Source organism: Dermochelys coriacea, chromosome 17, assembly GCF_009764565.3.
Source record: "Dermochelys coriacea isolate rDerCor1 chromosome 17, rDerCor1.pri.v4, whole genome shotgun sequence".
In the NCBI taxonomy this organism is placed as follows: Eukaryota; Metazoa; Chordata; order Testudines; family Dermochelyidae; genus Dermochelys; species Dermochelys coriacea.
The window spans coordinates 4,438,232-4,454,735 of record NC_050084.1 but is presented as its reverse complement, the minus strand read 5'-3'; the positions used below and the strand labels follow the sequence as shown (position 1 = coordinate 4,454,735).

General features: G+C 43.1%; 1 protein-coding gene across 5 annotated transcripts in view; it reads right to left on the bottom strand.

Moving 5' to 3' along the window:
- VPS53 (VPS53 subunit of GARP complex) overlaps positions 1–16,504 on the bottom strand; it is a 90,140-nt gene that overhangs the window by 31,854 nt on the left and 41,782 nt on the right. For all 5 annotated transcript variants that reach the window (XR_005289315.2, XR_006276197.1, XM_038375539.2 and 2 more), the window contains 6 exons: positions 16,260–16,403; positions 15,447–15,589; positions 14,550–14,691; positions 11,717–11,818; positions 7,341–7,435; positions 785–1,027 (listed from right to left, as the gene is read on the bottom strand). Coding sequence is in view for 3 of the 5 variants with exons in the window: in XM_038375539.2 (XP_038231467.1) it covers positions 785–1,027; positions 7,341–7,435; positions 11,717–11,818; positions 14,550–14,691; positions 15,447–15,589; positions 16,260–16,403 (869 nt within the window). In the remaining 2 variants the exon portion in view is untranslated. The remainder of the gene's footprint in view (positions 1–784; positions 1,028–7,340; positions 7,436–11,716; positions 11,819–14,549; positions 14,692–15,446; positions 15,590–16,259; positions 16,404–16,504) is intronic.

Here is a 16,504-nt window from a genome sequence, read left to right as displayed (position 1 = left end):
TGACGATTTCCCAGTGAATTCACTCGGACAATTTTCACTCTTTTACTCTAGTGTATATATACACACCCCCCACCTAAAATATTTCCAATCAAGACACTTCAGAACCCCACAACGAAATTACCTTTATTACTCGTTATTATAGGAATCCCATCAGTATCAACTTGATTGCCCGATTTTCAAAACTGTGCTTGTACAACTTTGCTTCTAATTTGCATGTGATTAGCACAGGTGTATATGTCAGGCCTTTTGCATATACAGCCACTCAATGTGAAGATGCCCGACTCTTCACTTACCTTACATTTTGGCCTCTTGTGTTGATATTCACACTGTGTAAAGTTGGTGTTCAATGCTTCTCTTCCTATCTAACAGTTTCATGCTCACTTTGCATATGACACAAGGTGTAGGGCAGTACAGAATTGGGGCCTGAATCGGCCATTGAGGTAGCTGTGCACAAGCAGTTCTGAAAGTCAGATCTGAAGTGTTTATTGTTCTTGGCAGGGTATCTGACTCCCTCTGAATTACAATGGGAGAGGGTCCTAACTCCCAGAGACTCTCCTGAAAATCCCAGTGCTAGCTCTTCTGTTTGCCCTCCTGCTGTCTCTCAATCCAATGTAATAGTACTTTGTATTTACGTATGGGAGTCATATCACAGCTACACGCTTCCTTTGAAAGTGCAATGCTGGCATTCACAAGTGTTGATTTATTAATCAGTTATTGTCACAACACATCTCTTCCCACACGGTATCCCCAGACTGTGGCCTAGCATTTGGGAAACTAAACTTACTTGGGCAGGTTTCCAGAGAGAATTTTCCAGGCATATTCCCGGAGGTACTTCTGAAATATGGTGGTCAATGCTATCATGGGTTCACCAGTGCTGAGCTGCGAACACTGCACCATGCACTTCTTGTAATAGACAAAGAGGTCAGCACAGCTGGGCAGGACAGCTCCCCCTTCATCCACATTTGGCTTGGGAGGCCCTTGAGCTTTGAAATCAGTGACAAATCTGTCAATCAGCTCGCCAAGATTTCTAATGCAAGGAAAATAAAGAGATTTTAATATGGTGGTAAAAAAATAAAAAAAGATATGCTTAAAACCAGATGTCTTGTCGTATGATACCAATCAAGTGAATTCAAATCTTAGCAGCCTGATGCTTTAGACCTCTTCTATCCCCACCCATTCAGCACAAAGCTTGTTCAACAACAAAGAATAGGGCGGAAGAATAATGACCTTGTGTACCCAGAATTTTAATAGCAGCTTCAATTGGTTCTCCAGACACACAAAATATTACAAACCCTGCCAGGACCAGGTTCAGCATATTAAAGGCAAGTGCATAAAGCCTATGCTCAAGTTTCACTCCTGGCACCAGATGAACAGTTGTATTGCACAGCTCAGCCTCCTCCAAAATCAAGGCATGTGGAACATGCCGGTTTAAAGGGACAAGCTCAAAATGGTACAGCATTGGTGCTATTTGTTGTTTCATGGTTTCCGTTGGTTGTGCAGAAAACACAAATCCTTTAAAGAAGCTTTATTATTAATACACAACAATTATTAACAACACATGAAAGTGTGTTTTTTATTCAAGCTCTTTTTAATCACTGACTACTTATTGTATGCAAGCATGGCACTCTTTCTTGCCCCCTTTGAGCTGCAGAGCACCAGAGTTAATCCGCTCTTCGCTAACTGTAATCACTACAGGGGATAGGATGTATATGCCCCAACGAAGTTCACTCATTACCTAGCCCACCATGGAGAAAAGGCTTTTCAGCTTGGGAAATGGCTGATACAAGCACTACAGAATCAACACAAGTCTTCTGATCAAAGGGGGTTCCTTTGGTCCCACTTCTCCAGGACCAGCACCTCAGTGTTAGCATACCAGGTCCCCTTCTTAGAGTATGGATGGGTTTGCTGGTCTGTGTGTGATATGTTTCATTAGAGCTGGTTGAAAAATAGCGTCTCCCCTTCCCCAAACAGAAAATATTGGGTTTTCAGCAAAATATCAAAAATCAAAATATTTCTGCTGAAAACTGAAATTTCCATTCAAAATGGCACCATGGTGCTTCATCGGAATTGTGGTTTGGATCCTTACTCTCCCATTCTTCTTTATGGTCTAGGCTCTCTGGCCAGACTACGTCTCCCATGATGCATTCCTCTTGAGAAGAAGAGTGGGATACATCATAAAAGTGCCTGGCTGTGGTGCATCATGGTAGATGTAGTCCAGCCAGAAAGCCCAGCCCAACCCATAGGGGAAAATGGTACCATAAAGCAACTCAGCTACAACCACCATGAGGCACAGCAGTGCCATTTTGAACTGAAATGTTTCAGTTTTCAGACAAAATATTTGGGCTTTCAGGTGTTCATTTTTTTCAACAAAATATCAAAATTTTCCACAAAAAGTAGACACTTTCTGCAAAAAAATGTTCTTTACTCAAAACAATTTTCCGTTAAAACAAAAAAGCAATCCCTTGCCTAATTTCAACTGAAATTTTCAACCAGCTCTACATTCAATGCCTGAGACCTGGCAAATCTACAAACCCAAATCTACAAACCTGGCAAAAAACTAACCCAAAAGGGCTGGGAGTGTCACGTGCACTGGGATTCCCCTGAAAAGGGCACAATAACCCTTCTGCCATTATGCTTCTGATGCTGGGCTTCAGGAATAGTCCTGTAACATCTTTCCAAACATAATTTCGGTACAGTCTCAGAACAGAAACACACTTATTTTCTCTTGCAGATGAAGACTGAACTGTGAGCAGCAGGGTTCAACTGCCTTTGCCACAGCCAGGCTTGCAATCAAGGATTGACAAGCCTGATACCCGATACTTCCAGTTTGATGCTGCAGAAGTTGAAGAACTGCATGGATTCGCGCAGTCAGAGCAACCAAAAGTAATCAAGCAATATGTCTGCCATGGAGACATGGAAGAAATGACTGCTTGGCCTTGATCCTATGGCTTATGATCCTATTCTGTGCCGTGGAGCCTCTTTAGCAATTACATACATTGTGGAGAGCCATCTACCAATTTTGCAACGATGTGTCTGTAGATTGGGTAGGCCTAGCAAAGCGCCAGAGACAGAAGCTCAACTACGTCAGAGCAGTGATCTGTGACTCTGCAGGGCAGGCACTGTGCCTTTCTCTCTGTTTATGTAACACCTAGAGCATTATGCAAACTTGTGATGATGACGACGATTTTCTTTCTTCAGGAGACGTTACTGGGAACAGAGGGGAGAAACAGATACAGAATCAGGGAGGTTCCTGCCATGGCTGCAGCATCAGCTGAGCAGATGCCTACTAAAGATGGCTCACATATGGTAGCCTGCAGCATTTCTTCAGTGTCTCAAAGGATAATTGACATGGCCTGTTCCTAGTAAACATCCTACTAAATTCAACAGCTGCTTTTCTATCCCAGCAACTGTGCTTTGCTCCATGTGTGCACACAAATGTGACTCTTTGAGTAGGCAGCAGCCATATTGTTCCGATTTCTACTATCCCAAGACACGGTGAGCAACGGCAGTGGCTTTTGTTTCTTTACACCTCATATGCTTGATCTCCACAAAAGAGTCTGCTTTGCTATGCAAAGCAAGTTAGATGTATTCCCTGGGTCCCCCAAAGCCTTCTCAATACAAGCACATGTAGCTGCAACTACAGTTGTCTGAAATGGCTGGGAAAGCAATGCTATTGTACTATGCCTATTCTAAGACTAAGCTGGGCAGGCAAATGTCAGGATCCTGGGGTAGCCAAATACCACCGATCACCACTTCAGTAAACGATCCTCAACTCTGGAATTCACTTCCCCTCCCTTCATACATCAGAGACTGACTGTATGAGCTGGCCTTCTGGTCAGACTGCAAAGTCCTTCAGGATTTTCCAGGTGAGCAAGCTGGAGAGGATGGATCGATTGGGGTGGAGAGGAGAGTCCTGTGCTGAAGGAATTTTAATTGTGGACATTGGTCCAATTTGCATTTGGAAGTTATTGTAAACAAGAAGCTCAATTTTGCTTCTATTGATGTCAATGAATAGATTGATTTCAATAGCTGCAGGCCCAAATGCTGTACAAATGCCTAGAGCATTTAAATTAGTCCAAATAACTGTTTTGTCACTTCTCGGAAGGACTGCACGACCTTTGCTATGAGCCGGCGGGGTCAGCAGAGCACCCTCACTCGTCCCCAGGCCACTCTGGAGTTCTTGTCCAGATTGATGTGGGACTGATGTGCTTTTGGGCCTTGATGAGCAAGGAGATGGTTACAATTTGCAGCAGCTGTTGCTTGGGAGTTGGCAAACTCATGGCAGCTGGACTGTGAACAAATAGGCACATTTCTGCCAACGCACCACAGGAACAACATATTGGCCTTAGAGCAGTGTGAAGCACCAGATAGGGAAAAGTTGTTCCCTACCATTAGGAGCTGAAGTGTGAAGAAGGTAAGAGAGAAACAGAAAAGGACTCTCTCCTATCCAGGTTTTGGAAATGAGACTGCTGCAAACAGGACATCTTTATTTCCATATGCAAACGAGAAGCCTCTCCAAACAATGGCATACTAGCTGGGAGCAGATTTTCCAAAACGAGATAAGAGAGAGAAACTGCAATGAAATCACTTAAGTGCAGAATTCTACTCTGTTTCTACTGGACTCAAATCCTTCTATTTGAATGCTCACCCTTTCTTGATTCTCTCTCTCTCTCTCTCTCCTGGTCTCCAGAATGTCAGTACTTTTTTCTAGATCCACGACAGTATGCAATTAACACAAGTTCCTAGTTAGTGCTATCACGACACAGTTGTCAGCTAAGCAATGACAGAATTAATAGCTAGTGCTTCGTTATTCATTAGATGAATGGGAAGATGCACAATCTTCATGAAGAAGAGCTGAATATCAAGCCATGAAGCAACATGAATAAAGAATGCACGGCGTTTAACAAGCCAGACTGTTCAATCTAGATAACATGCATCATCTCAGTAGTAGGAGCAAATAATTGAAGTAGTCCAGGTCAATTGTAGGGTATAACACACTACTGGATACCTATGGAACTCCTTGCTCAAGTGACCCGAGATTCAGACCACTAACCCTATGCTGGACTACAATAAGGCACAGCGATTTTCAAGACAGTTTGAGTATGTGGGGATTATAGAGAACTTAGAAATATTGGTTGATAACAGTTAGCAAGTCTCAACTTTAACAGAGCTACCGCTCTGCTATAATATATCTTTATTTCCAACATTATATCTATTCATGTTGCTCACACAAGTTGTGCGTAAGAGTCAGATGCTTATATCCCAGAGAGATTGAAGTGCAATCCGATGCCTGATATTCGAATTGTAACCAAGCTTGAAAAAATCCCACAAATCTTTAAAGGCTTTCTTTCAGGTATCTCCTGCGAAACTGCTACAGATTTTGGCACCATGTTACTTCACACTGGTATGGAAACAATTTTCCAGCAGAAAAGGAACCAGCTGCTTTCTGCCACAAACTAAGAGAGCACTAAACAAAACTTCTGTCCCACCATCCTTTTTATTTGCTGCCCAAATACCCAATTAATTATCTGAGCAACATCCCCTATGCAGATATCAATCAAACCGATCCCTCAAAGGTTCAATCCCAGGAGAAAAGATTGTACAGAAAAGCAAACTTTTTTTTGGGTGGGGGGACGCTAATGTGTTTTCTTTGAACTCCCTGCTGTCTGTAGCTATAAAGCTAATGTAAAACATCTTGGGGACTGCGGAAGAAAACAGGAGGAAAAAAACGTTGTGAGAGCAGGAGCAGGGTGGGGTAGGATTACTGAAAACAGGGACCGAATTGGCCAAAGGGGGCGGGGAGGGGGGTGGAATGTTCAGACACTTTGGTGTTTAGCTTGCGGAGAGGAAGGGAAAAAAAAAAAAAAAAAAAGACATTTCCCTTTGTTCTACAGTGAGAATGAAATCTAGCCCCAGAAGGACAGACTATTGCACATATGTTTTAAAGCATAAAAGGTTTATGGGACATAGAAGAACTGACCCAGGATTGCTACCTGGCATTTCAATGCAACTGGGACACAGTGGGGTTCTGATCCATGACTGGGGCTCCTAGGGATACAATAATATGAATAATAAATAATTACATCACCACCATAAGCCTCTATCCAGTTTAAGCCCGTTCATTTCTCTCCCCTCTGGAGCCCTCAGGGAGCTGGCTGGTCACATGATGGTGACTCCTCCTCTGCTCCCCCAGCCCTTAAGTTATATTAAAAGAAGCTAAATTATTTTAAACACTTTCCCATTATCACTTTTCCCTGTAATCAGTCACTGCAGTTGTCATGGGGGCATTATTTGATCTCGAATGGGAGGGAAAGTGCCCAGGAAACAGTCTATGAAGATGTGGTGAAGCCTATGGATAAGTTTGAGAGCCCTAGGCTAGGACATCTTCCATTCAGAGGATCTCTAAATATTCTGCAGTGAGACAGAAACGATGATGATGCTTTAATAGTTTACGGTGACTCAGATACTAAGCAAAGTGGTGGGCCAGGAGTGACAGAAAAGCTATTTGATAATAGCTAGCACATTCATAGCACACTTCATGTGAAGATGTTTATACAAATAATCAAATCTCAGAACAGCCCTTTAAGGTAGGTGTTGCATCCATTTTACAGAGTGGTAAACCCACGCACAGCAAGGATAAAAGAGTTGCAAAACATTAATAAGCAAAACTATAGGTGTAGGACATGAGATGAAAAATAAGCGTTTATCATGGAGGGGCAGTTGACTATACTCCGAGTCTTCATTGCTCATATTGCAGGAGAAAAGCCTACTTCCCAAGAAACCAACATGGATCACTGCGCCAAGCCTATGGGACTAGAGATAACACCATGATCCAATCACATCAGGGGCATTCAAACTTTGCCCAACCCAAGGCCACACTAGTAACTTATCAGAAGCCTAAATTCTTTTCCTGATTTGAACACAAACATCCAATGGTAGCCACTCTCCATTTTAAATAAGGAAGCAAGGGCTGCAGAAATTAATGGAACCTGCAATGTGGTTTGTCCACATAGACTGTCAAAATGGTGTACGCTGAGACTTGTAGTGTCACATCTCTCAGCAAGGAAGCAACAGAGTGCATTATAGGACTTGGTGGGTCCCATTTTGGCCACCTTTCATTGTGAATTTTCCAGCGTGGTGTGTGTGTCAAACACAAACATCCCTCTGCACTTTTTTTTGGGAGGTCCATCTCTGTACATCACATCCTTTTTAAGAGATGAAGGAGTGGCACTATCACTGCTGACTAAAGCAAGCAAAGCAGAATTTGAGAAAACCCTCGTCATAATACACATTCATATCAAGACAAAAAAAAATATATAAGGTGCATGCTTTTTACTCACTTGTCCTGGGACTCAATATATACATAGAGGTGAGGTTCAAAGCACTTGGAAATGATGCCATGAAATGGGTTGTCCGGCGCCTTTGGCTTCTTGGGCTGCAACGAAACCATTTAGAGCAATGATTGGAAACCTGCCATCAAACTTCTACAGAAAACAGCAATGAAAATAGCACAGCAGGACCTACATTTCTTAGAACTTTATTATAAACCAGAACTCTATTGCTAGATAACCAACAATGTACAGAGGGTCACGGTTTGCCTCAATCTAGCAATATTCTCTTGTATTTAGTTGCCTGGTTTATTTGCTTTGAAAGATAAAGTGTTGCTAATAACATATATAGCCTGGTTTGGACCCTTCACATCGTAAGATGTCCATAGAACCATAGAAGTGTAGGGCTGGAAGAGACCTCAAGACCAAGTAAACCTAGATCATCCCTGACAGGTGTTTGTCCAACCTGTTCTTAAAAACCTCCAGTGACAGGGATTAGTTAGGTTTCAAAGTAGCAGCCGTGTTAGTCTGTATTCGCAAAAAGAAAAGGAGGACTTGTGGCACCTTAGAGACTAACAAATTTATTAGAGAATAAGCTTTCGTGAGCTACAGCTCACTTCATCGGATGGGATTAGTTAGTAAGCCTCTCCGAATACCCAACCTAAATCTCCCTTGCTGCAGATTAAGCCCATTACTTCTTGTTCTAACTTTAGTGGACGTAGAGAACAATTGATCACTGTCATCTTTATAGCAACCCTTAACATATTGGAAAACTTCTCACGTCCCCTCTCAGTCTTCTTTTCTCAAGACTAAACTGCCCAGTTTTTTTAACCTTTCCTCATCAGTCAGTTTCTCTTAACCTTTTATCATTTTTGTTGCTCTCCTTTGGACTCGCCAATTTGTCCATATCTTTCCCAAAGTGTGGTGGCGCCCAGAACTCGACACAGTACTCCAGCTGAGGCCTTACCAGCACTGAGTAGAGCAGGACAATTATCTCTCGCATCTGACATACAACACTCCTGTTAATACACCCTAGAATATTAGCTTTTTTCACAACTGCATCAAACTGTTGACTTGTATTCAATTTATGATCCACTATAACCTCCAGATCCTTTTCAGCAGTACTGCCACCTAGCCAGTTATTCCCCATTTTGTAGTTTGCATTTGATTTTTCCTTCCTAAGCGAAGTAATTTGTGCTTGTCTTCACTGAATTTCATCATGTTGATTTCAGACCAATCCTCCAATGTGTCAAGGACATTTTGCATCTGGCATCTTGTCTTCCCATGTGCTTTCAACCCCTCCCAGCTTGCAGTAAAATAAATTATGCTCTTTCAGAGAGTTGTCTTTTCACCTGTAGAATTCTCTTACAATAAAGAATAGTTTGTGCTTTTATAACACCTTTAAACAGAGAATCTCTAAGCACTTTGCAAATAGGGATGTTATGAAGATTGGTTAATAGTAAGGAAACACAATCAAAAGGCAACCCCATTAGAGATGGGCACAGCAGCTGTTTAAAAGCACAATGAACACATACCTACATTTTAAGACATGAAATATACTATACTCAGGTGGAATTTAGATAAGCAGATCACAATTCCCAGAGTTGCAATTATCAATGCACAGAGAGGTGTACGATCTCTTTCACTAGGACAACATATTTTATGGGGGGAGGGAGGTTATGTTTTAAAATTATCACTAATAATACTATTTTTCACATCAGATTTGCAACATTAAGTACATGCACAATTTTGGGTCATCTGTTTTATTCTCATTTTATTACATATAATATTTTTTAAGTGCAGAGCCTAACTCATAACCATGGCACACCCTCCTTTCTGTGAGTCTATATTTCCAAAGCCCAGCTCATTCACTGATTCAGCAAAGTCAATGGGGCTGTTCGTGTGTTTAACGTTCTGCACATGCTTAAGGACAATGCTGAATTAGGGCTTTAAAGCCTCCAAATATTTGTACCGCATCTAGAATTTTTAAATGTTGATATTGACACTTTCTTCTGTTGTCTCCATTTCTTAGCAACCAGACAATTTCACAGCCTGCAAAGAAAGCACTGGTGATTCGGTGGTAGCCACAGACTTAGGTTCAATGCCCAGCCAATGAAGAGCTTTCCTCTTTGAAAAAGTCTTTTCATCCTAAGAAAAGGATCTAGAGAGCTCTTTCCCATGTGCTTTCCTAAACAACAGACAAGGAGGCACTGGGTCACCTGTGGAATGTGCACAGAGACTGGAAACGCCAGCATTTAAGAGCAATAATTAAGACTAGCGCGCACAAAAATGAGTAATGTGTGGCTGCAAAGCCCTCATGAACCAACGATTTATGGAGGCCAGAAGACTCCATGAACCTGGTTTCATTAACCTTTTCACGAACAACAACATTGGGGAATGCAAGCTTTTATGACTCTGGGAGAGAGCAACTGCCCAGCATCCCCCAATCCTGTGCTTTGCCAATGCCTGTGCATTCCAGCTGGATGTGTACATTCCTCGGCTTCAGGAAGAAAGCAATGAGTGGCATTTCTAAAACACACCATTCCCAGAGGTCTCTGGAACGGGAGCTCTGACAGGACCACCTTGTGCATCAGGGAACCAGGGATTCACTAGGCTAGTGATGTTTACCGTTCCTGTGGCTGGAAGAGCTGGATTAAAGCAGAGATTGTGTGTACCGTGTCTCTCTCTCTCTCTGTCTTTGCATCATCCTGCACCTCACATTGCTTACAGAGACAGAATACTAAATCTTCTAACAGTAGCACTGGAGGTATTTCAGAGTGCATGAATGCTGTCCAAGAGCTGCAGATGTTTAAGCTATTTCCTCCTGGAGTTTGATGGAATAATAAAAGGTTACTGTTGTCACAGTAAGGAGGTCTGCAGCTGGCCCAGTTTCCTTTTATTACTATCCAAAGTAAACAGATTAAATCTAACTGCTAGGATCACCAGAAGGGTTTCTTTTTAACGTGGATTTCTTTGATTTTTCTTTGATTTTTCCCCCCCCTCACTCTTGTGCCCCCCCAGTACCCTCTTTCACTTACACATGTCCTCAGTCATCAGCACTTTATCTTAGAGGCTTTCTACCTCCCAGCCCCCTCCACCCTCACCCTCTTCTTTTTCTGCTCCTCTCCTGCCAGCAAAGGCGAGTGACATATATGAGGCTCTGCCACTAATGTGCAAGTGTTAGCCACCAAGTGGTGCCTAGGAGGCAAACCTCCTTCCCAGGTGTGCCTCAGCTGCATTCTGGCGCCCTTGAGAATCTCCTCAGTTTTTCCTACACTTTACTCCCTCCCCAACACCTTTCCTCATGGCTGGCTTTCTCCTAGCTAGCGTAGGATAGACAGGAACGAGTCAATGCCAACATTTCCCATTGGTAAAAAGGGCCATTCTCAAAGGACACACCATGCTCAGACCTCCCTGGCCCACAATATCCTACCTCCTGATCATTTCCTGCCCCTACAAGCTCAGGAAGGTGGGGCTCAAACCCAGGTTCCTGATCGCCAAGGCCATCAAGGTAATATCCTACTGGGAGGAATGAATCCTTGTTTTAAAAAAAAAATCTACTTTAGGACTTTCTTTATTATGATTATTAAATTATTTGCGTTTCAGTGACCCTCCAGTCACGGAGCAGAACCAGAACAAAAAGATGGTCCCTGTCCCAAGCAGCTCACAATAAATGCTCTGCAATCTTCAAATGTATTGAGCAAAATAAAGCTGCTTGTTGGCTTTAAGATCTGTGTCTATTAAAACAAAGAATACCACTTCAAGCACGTTCATTTACTGTTTGTATAGTGCTCTAAAGATGCGAAGTGTTACGTAAGTGCTTCGCTTTCCCATACCTGGGGAGGGAATGGAGAACAAACAAACGGGATATAAAAATCCCTCCACTTATATTTTTGGAGCAAAAGTGAAAAATTACACAATGATCTTCCCGTATTTATTCTCATTCACTGATTTGAGGTTTAATTTGCTCAGTTGACAAAGCAAAATATGATTCTCAAATGGCCAGCACAGCAAATACCATCTAGAATCTGAAAACCCAATTATATTCTGTTACCTTTTGTCAGTAAGGGTTCTGCAGTTACATTTCAGCTGCTGACCTTGTTCCTGACATGCAAGGTAGACTAGAACCCAGCTTATTCTCCTTACCTTGGAGGAGTAAAACCGGGTTTGTTTCAATAAAGTGAGCACCTATGACCTGAAGTCACAAGGGGAGATGTGTCCAGTGAGGGACCATTACTGCAAAGTATTTGTTGGACCAAGATCATGCTCAGCATGTGGCAATGACAATGAACTTCTCAAATAGATTTGGAAAAAAAAAAGCTTAGGGACTTCAGAGAGTCTCAGGAACTGGGACTCTTGTTTGCAGATAAGGAACTTTGAAGACTTACTCTGTCTATATCGTCTTTCTCTATCACAGTTTCGTCCGTCTCTGTCCCAGTTTCATCTTCCAGAAATGGGTTGGTGGAGGGAGGTGGCAGCTCTGCCTTTTTCTGTTAAAAAAAGAAAGTCAGTAAAGGGAAAGAAAGTTTCCTTTTGGGACATCAGCCAAGTTGCTGCATTCTCACTTTGCCTTCTTAAACCCTATCTGCGTCTCCCCTCCCTGCCCGATTGTCTTATGGGAATAAATCTACAGATCACCGATGACCACAGAACATCAAAAGCAAGTATCAGCCAGAGGTCTGCTTCATAAAAATGCATAGATGAATTCAAAGCTCAACAAAGTGGAAGACTGATAGTGAGGTATACTGCCAAGCGTTGTGCAATGCACCTCCATCCTGACCTCCTCCAAGGCTACAACTAGAGTCTCCCCCATCCTCCTTCACTGCTCTATCAATGCATCTCACTCCTGACAGGCAGCATGCCCTTCTGTTCCAGTGCTGGGCTCTCCAACTGCAACAATTCTGCCAATACACCCCAGGAAGAGAAATTCTGGCTAACACCACCACAACAAATTCCTACTCTCCCAAAATTAGCCCTGGGATCTTTAATAGCCAGCAAGCTGCGTGGTCAGCAGGTCACAGTTAAGGGCTCCAAACTCTGCTTGCAGCTCCATCAAGCATTAGAAGCAGAGCGCAGAACTGGTGCTAAACACTCAAGAGGGAAGAAGCAAAGTTTGAGCTAGCAGCAGCATGGTCTTTACTGGCTGACAAGCGAATGGTGCTGTGGAGGCACTAAGAGGCTGGAGAGGGTAAAGAGCCTGCTAGGGGAAGGGGAGCAGAGTGGCTTCCATTGGAGGGCTGCCCTGTAAGAGCACTTCTTGGTCACACGGAGGTGGAAATATAGAGATGGTGGGATGGGGCATGGGAGGGAAATAGCCATGTGAGACTCCAGTCACATGGTTTCCAAATTGGCTTAGCCAGCCAAGACAGACTGTGCTGTGAGGCAAATCACAGGTGGTATGTGAGTGTGATAATGTAGCAAGCCCCAGTGCATGAAGGGTTAACCCAGAGATCTGCCCGCCACATAAGTAATGGGGGTGGACACAGAAAGGTAGCGAGCAAGTGGCTATGGCATGGCTAGCTCTAGTGTCCTTTCCCCCGCAGCAGGGTAAGAAGCTAGAAAGGGCTCCAGCAATTGGGACACATTGTTCTGTTCTTGGGTTTATTTGGAATCTTTTGTGCACAAAAGCTCCAAGAAAAGGGACTAAACTCTGCTGCTCGTGACAGTGTCGTTCATCGCTGCCAGCTGAGGGTTCTGCCCACTGGTCTACAGTGGCTTGGTAGAAGGTGAGGTGGCGCCTCACCATCTGTGCACCCCTCAGACAGAAAACCTCTGCAAGTTCCTTGTAACTCACAGAAACACGACAAAGCAGGCAAAGCCAGAACGAGTCTTTACTGGTTACACTCCTACCATTCAAAAGGGGCCCACATGCTCCATTGGCCAAGTCTTGCCACGACTGCATTGGCAAGACTTGGTTCTAACCTCTTTAAACTGGGGCTATATTACAGAATTGCTGACACAACAGTTAACTACAGAACAGTGCTGCTGCAGCAAATCCTGTATTTCGGCTCCCCTCTGCCACTCATCTCCACTGTGTATTGTCCGTATACCCATATATAATTACATGCTATGTTTTATGTTTAAAAAAAAGTTCAAATGACAGCAATCCCGGGCTTCATGGTCCCTAAATAGAATCAGAAGTGAGAGAAAGGCTGCCAAGAAAAGAAATTAATTTTCCTTATTTCAAACTCTCTTCTCTCCTCTTTTGTTGTTCTTCAATTACAATCGCTTCCGTGCACCCCGTTTCTGAAGGGAGAATGAGAACAACCCAATGCAGTCAGCTAATTAACAGCACATTGGATAATAAATATTCTGGAAAAATGAAAATCAGATTGTGAAGAACTCTCCAATCAATCAACTGAAGGAAGTGTTAAAGAACTCCCCCTTTAACTGGCACCATCCACTGCATTACAGCAAATAGCAATGGTTCAATCCATCACAGTGAGTCCTGATGGAAACCATTACACCTATACAGCTCCCTCAAAGACAAAAGTCCAAACAGGCCTCCGCAGATTAACACTGCAGAGCTGCGCTCCTCAAACCTGTGGTCTTTGAACCACATCTGGAATTTGTGCTGTCTAGGCAGCATATGTTTAGCACTCCACTTGATCATCTTAGATTCCAGGCAGAAAAAGCAGGGTGACAATTCCAGGAACACTCCCTAAGCTACTGGAAATGCTGGTAACAGACAGAGCTCAGAACACTGAAATGAGACAAGGCCGCATGCAAGCTGCCAGGGTCCTTTCCAAAGCCACTTTCCTCAGCAAATAAGAGTAAACCCCACAGCTTAGGCAGGATGGGACTTTTCCCATGCAGTAATTGGAAAGGAGCACTGAGAAGAGGGGAAAATGTTCAGTTATGACATTGTATCAGTGTGCAAGAAACTTGTGTCATGATGCATATACTGTGGCATAATTATGTGGTGGTTCTTCATAACAAAAGGGACTTCAGCTGTAATTTAATTAAAGAGGCGCAGGAGAGATGAAGTAGGATAACCATGCACCCTCAAGAGGTAGGGGAGGAAGGGGGTTCTCTATGCCCCAGGTGGAGTTTCTAGGATTGAACAAACTCTCTGCTCTCCAATCCAGGCTAACATCTTTGGGGCAGAGGCTTTCAAAAGATATCTTTTATAGCGCCTCACTGCCCCAGTTACAGCTGAGGATGGGAGTTTCTTCACGTAACTGCTAGGGCTGTATGGCTGTTCTTTAGAAGTTTCCTTACCATGGTCCCATCAGCCAGAGTGCACCCCGAGAAGCGTTTAGCCATCAGCCCTTCGAAGTTGGTCGTTCTCTGAATGGCAAACAAAAGCAATTTCACCTCAATCTCTTTAGCTCTTGTGCGCATAATCTTAGCAAGCTCAGTCCTGAAAGGGAGAGGGAGGGAAATGAAGGATGTGATTTCGTGCTTGAAGAGAACTATCAATTACTTATGCACATATTAAGAAAAAGATTTGAAGCTTATGGTCGTAACTCAGTCCAGTTCTTATAGCGAGCCAGCTCTCGTCACTAAATTCAAGTTAATTCCTAAGCCACTCTCATTTAACTGCTAAACTCCCATACAGATTAGGTTTCAGAATTCATACCCACAGTGGTTGTGAGGTTTATGCGTAACAGGACACCAGACCCTAACATCCAATGTACTGTTCTTAGACAGAAAACCCTACAGTAACAAAGCTTTGGTGAGAGCAGTGTTTATAATTGCGGTCAGAGAACAGCAGCAGGGACTAGCGCTTTGGGGACCTTGGCTGGCGCATACTTTTCGGTCTCCTGGGGGAATTGGCTTTCAAGGAGCTAGCTCTGTGAGACGGCAGTCCCAGACTTCCCAATCATGTTACTTATCTACAGCTCTGCTGCAGGGAAGGTTGGCTTTTCCTTTTATATCAATATCTGTGTATTCAATGTATTTCTGTAATTCTCTTTCAGGATTATCACCTAAATAGCATTTTTTTTTCCTTTGCAAGTCACAGGCAGGAACCACTCTACAAAGACATTTAACAGCAGTATTTTAAAATCTTACAGATCTGCAATCAGCTCAGCAAAAAAACACCGATTGCTACGGTATGCCCTCTTAGCAAAATTCACCGCGCTAGGAAGCATGATAAGCTGCGTTTGTACTCACCTCGTAACATGGCAGAACTCAACGGCGATGCGTTCCGTCATGCACCACTCCTGCGGAAACATCCGCCCGTACTTTTCCTCATAGTCCATCAGCTGACGTTTAATCCAAGCATAGCGTCGGTCAATTTTATCTAGCCAGGCAACCTGAATGAGATGATGAACACTGTACAGCCTGCAGCTGCTAATATTTAGACATACTGCCTAAGTATATTCTAGTGGCTTTAGAGAAGAAGTGGGGCTAAGAAACGAAGTCAAATGGAACTGAACAACAAAAATACTTAGCACATCTTCAGACCGCTTAAATACAGGAGGGATTTTCAGACATGCTGAAGTGACTTAATAGCACCAGTCTTACTGAATGTCAATGGCAGCTGTGCTCTTAAATCACTCAGGTGCTTTTGAAAATCTCACCCATTCTCTCATTTATTCCCAGCACACTGGTGCAAGGTACATATTATTCCCGTTTTAGAGAAGGAGAATTGAAGCCCCAGAGGAAGTCAGTGGGATTAGAACTCAGGAATTCCTGGATTCCCATTTTCAACCGGCTTTCCAACTCTGGCACATGGGTCACCAGTTGCTTGCAGGATCCTTTCTAGTGCTGTGTAGAAGGAAAAAGTACAGCACAAGACCACATCCTAAATCATCATCCACTCAATAGCACGTCATTAAGTCATTACTCATCTCTGACACAGTTCAGAAACAAATATTACAAAATCAAGCTGGGTAAATATGAAATTAGTAGCTGCCAACAAAGCGAAATCCATTTCTTTTGCAAAATGAAAAATCTAACCATAGCATGCTGTGTTCCACTTACGTCTTGGTTTTCCTGGAAAAGTACCAGGTATTCTGAGAGGTGTTGTTTAATAAATTTCTTGATGATTTCCTGTTTGATCCTGGGATCTAAGACACTAGCAACTAGACAGGCATCACGGAGAACATTGCTGGGTCCGCCAGGCCTCTGTCAAAATAAACAAGAACAAAAGATTTACTAGCCAAAAAGCCTAGAGGAGAGATTGCAAAATCTACTGGCTTTTGCAGCTTCATCTTGTTTTTGTCCTC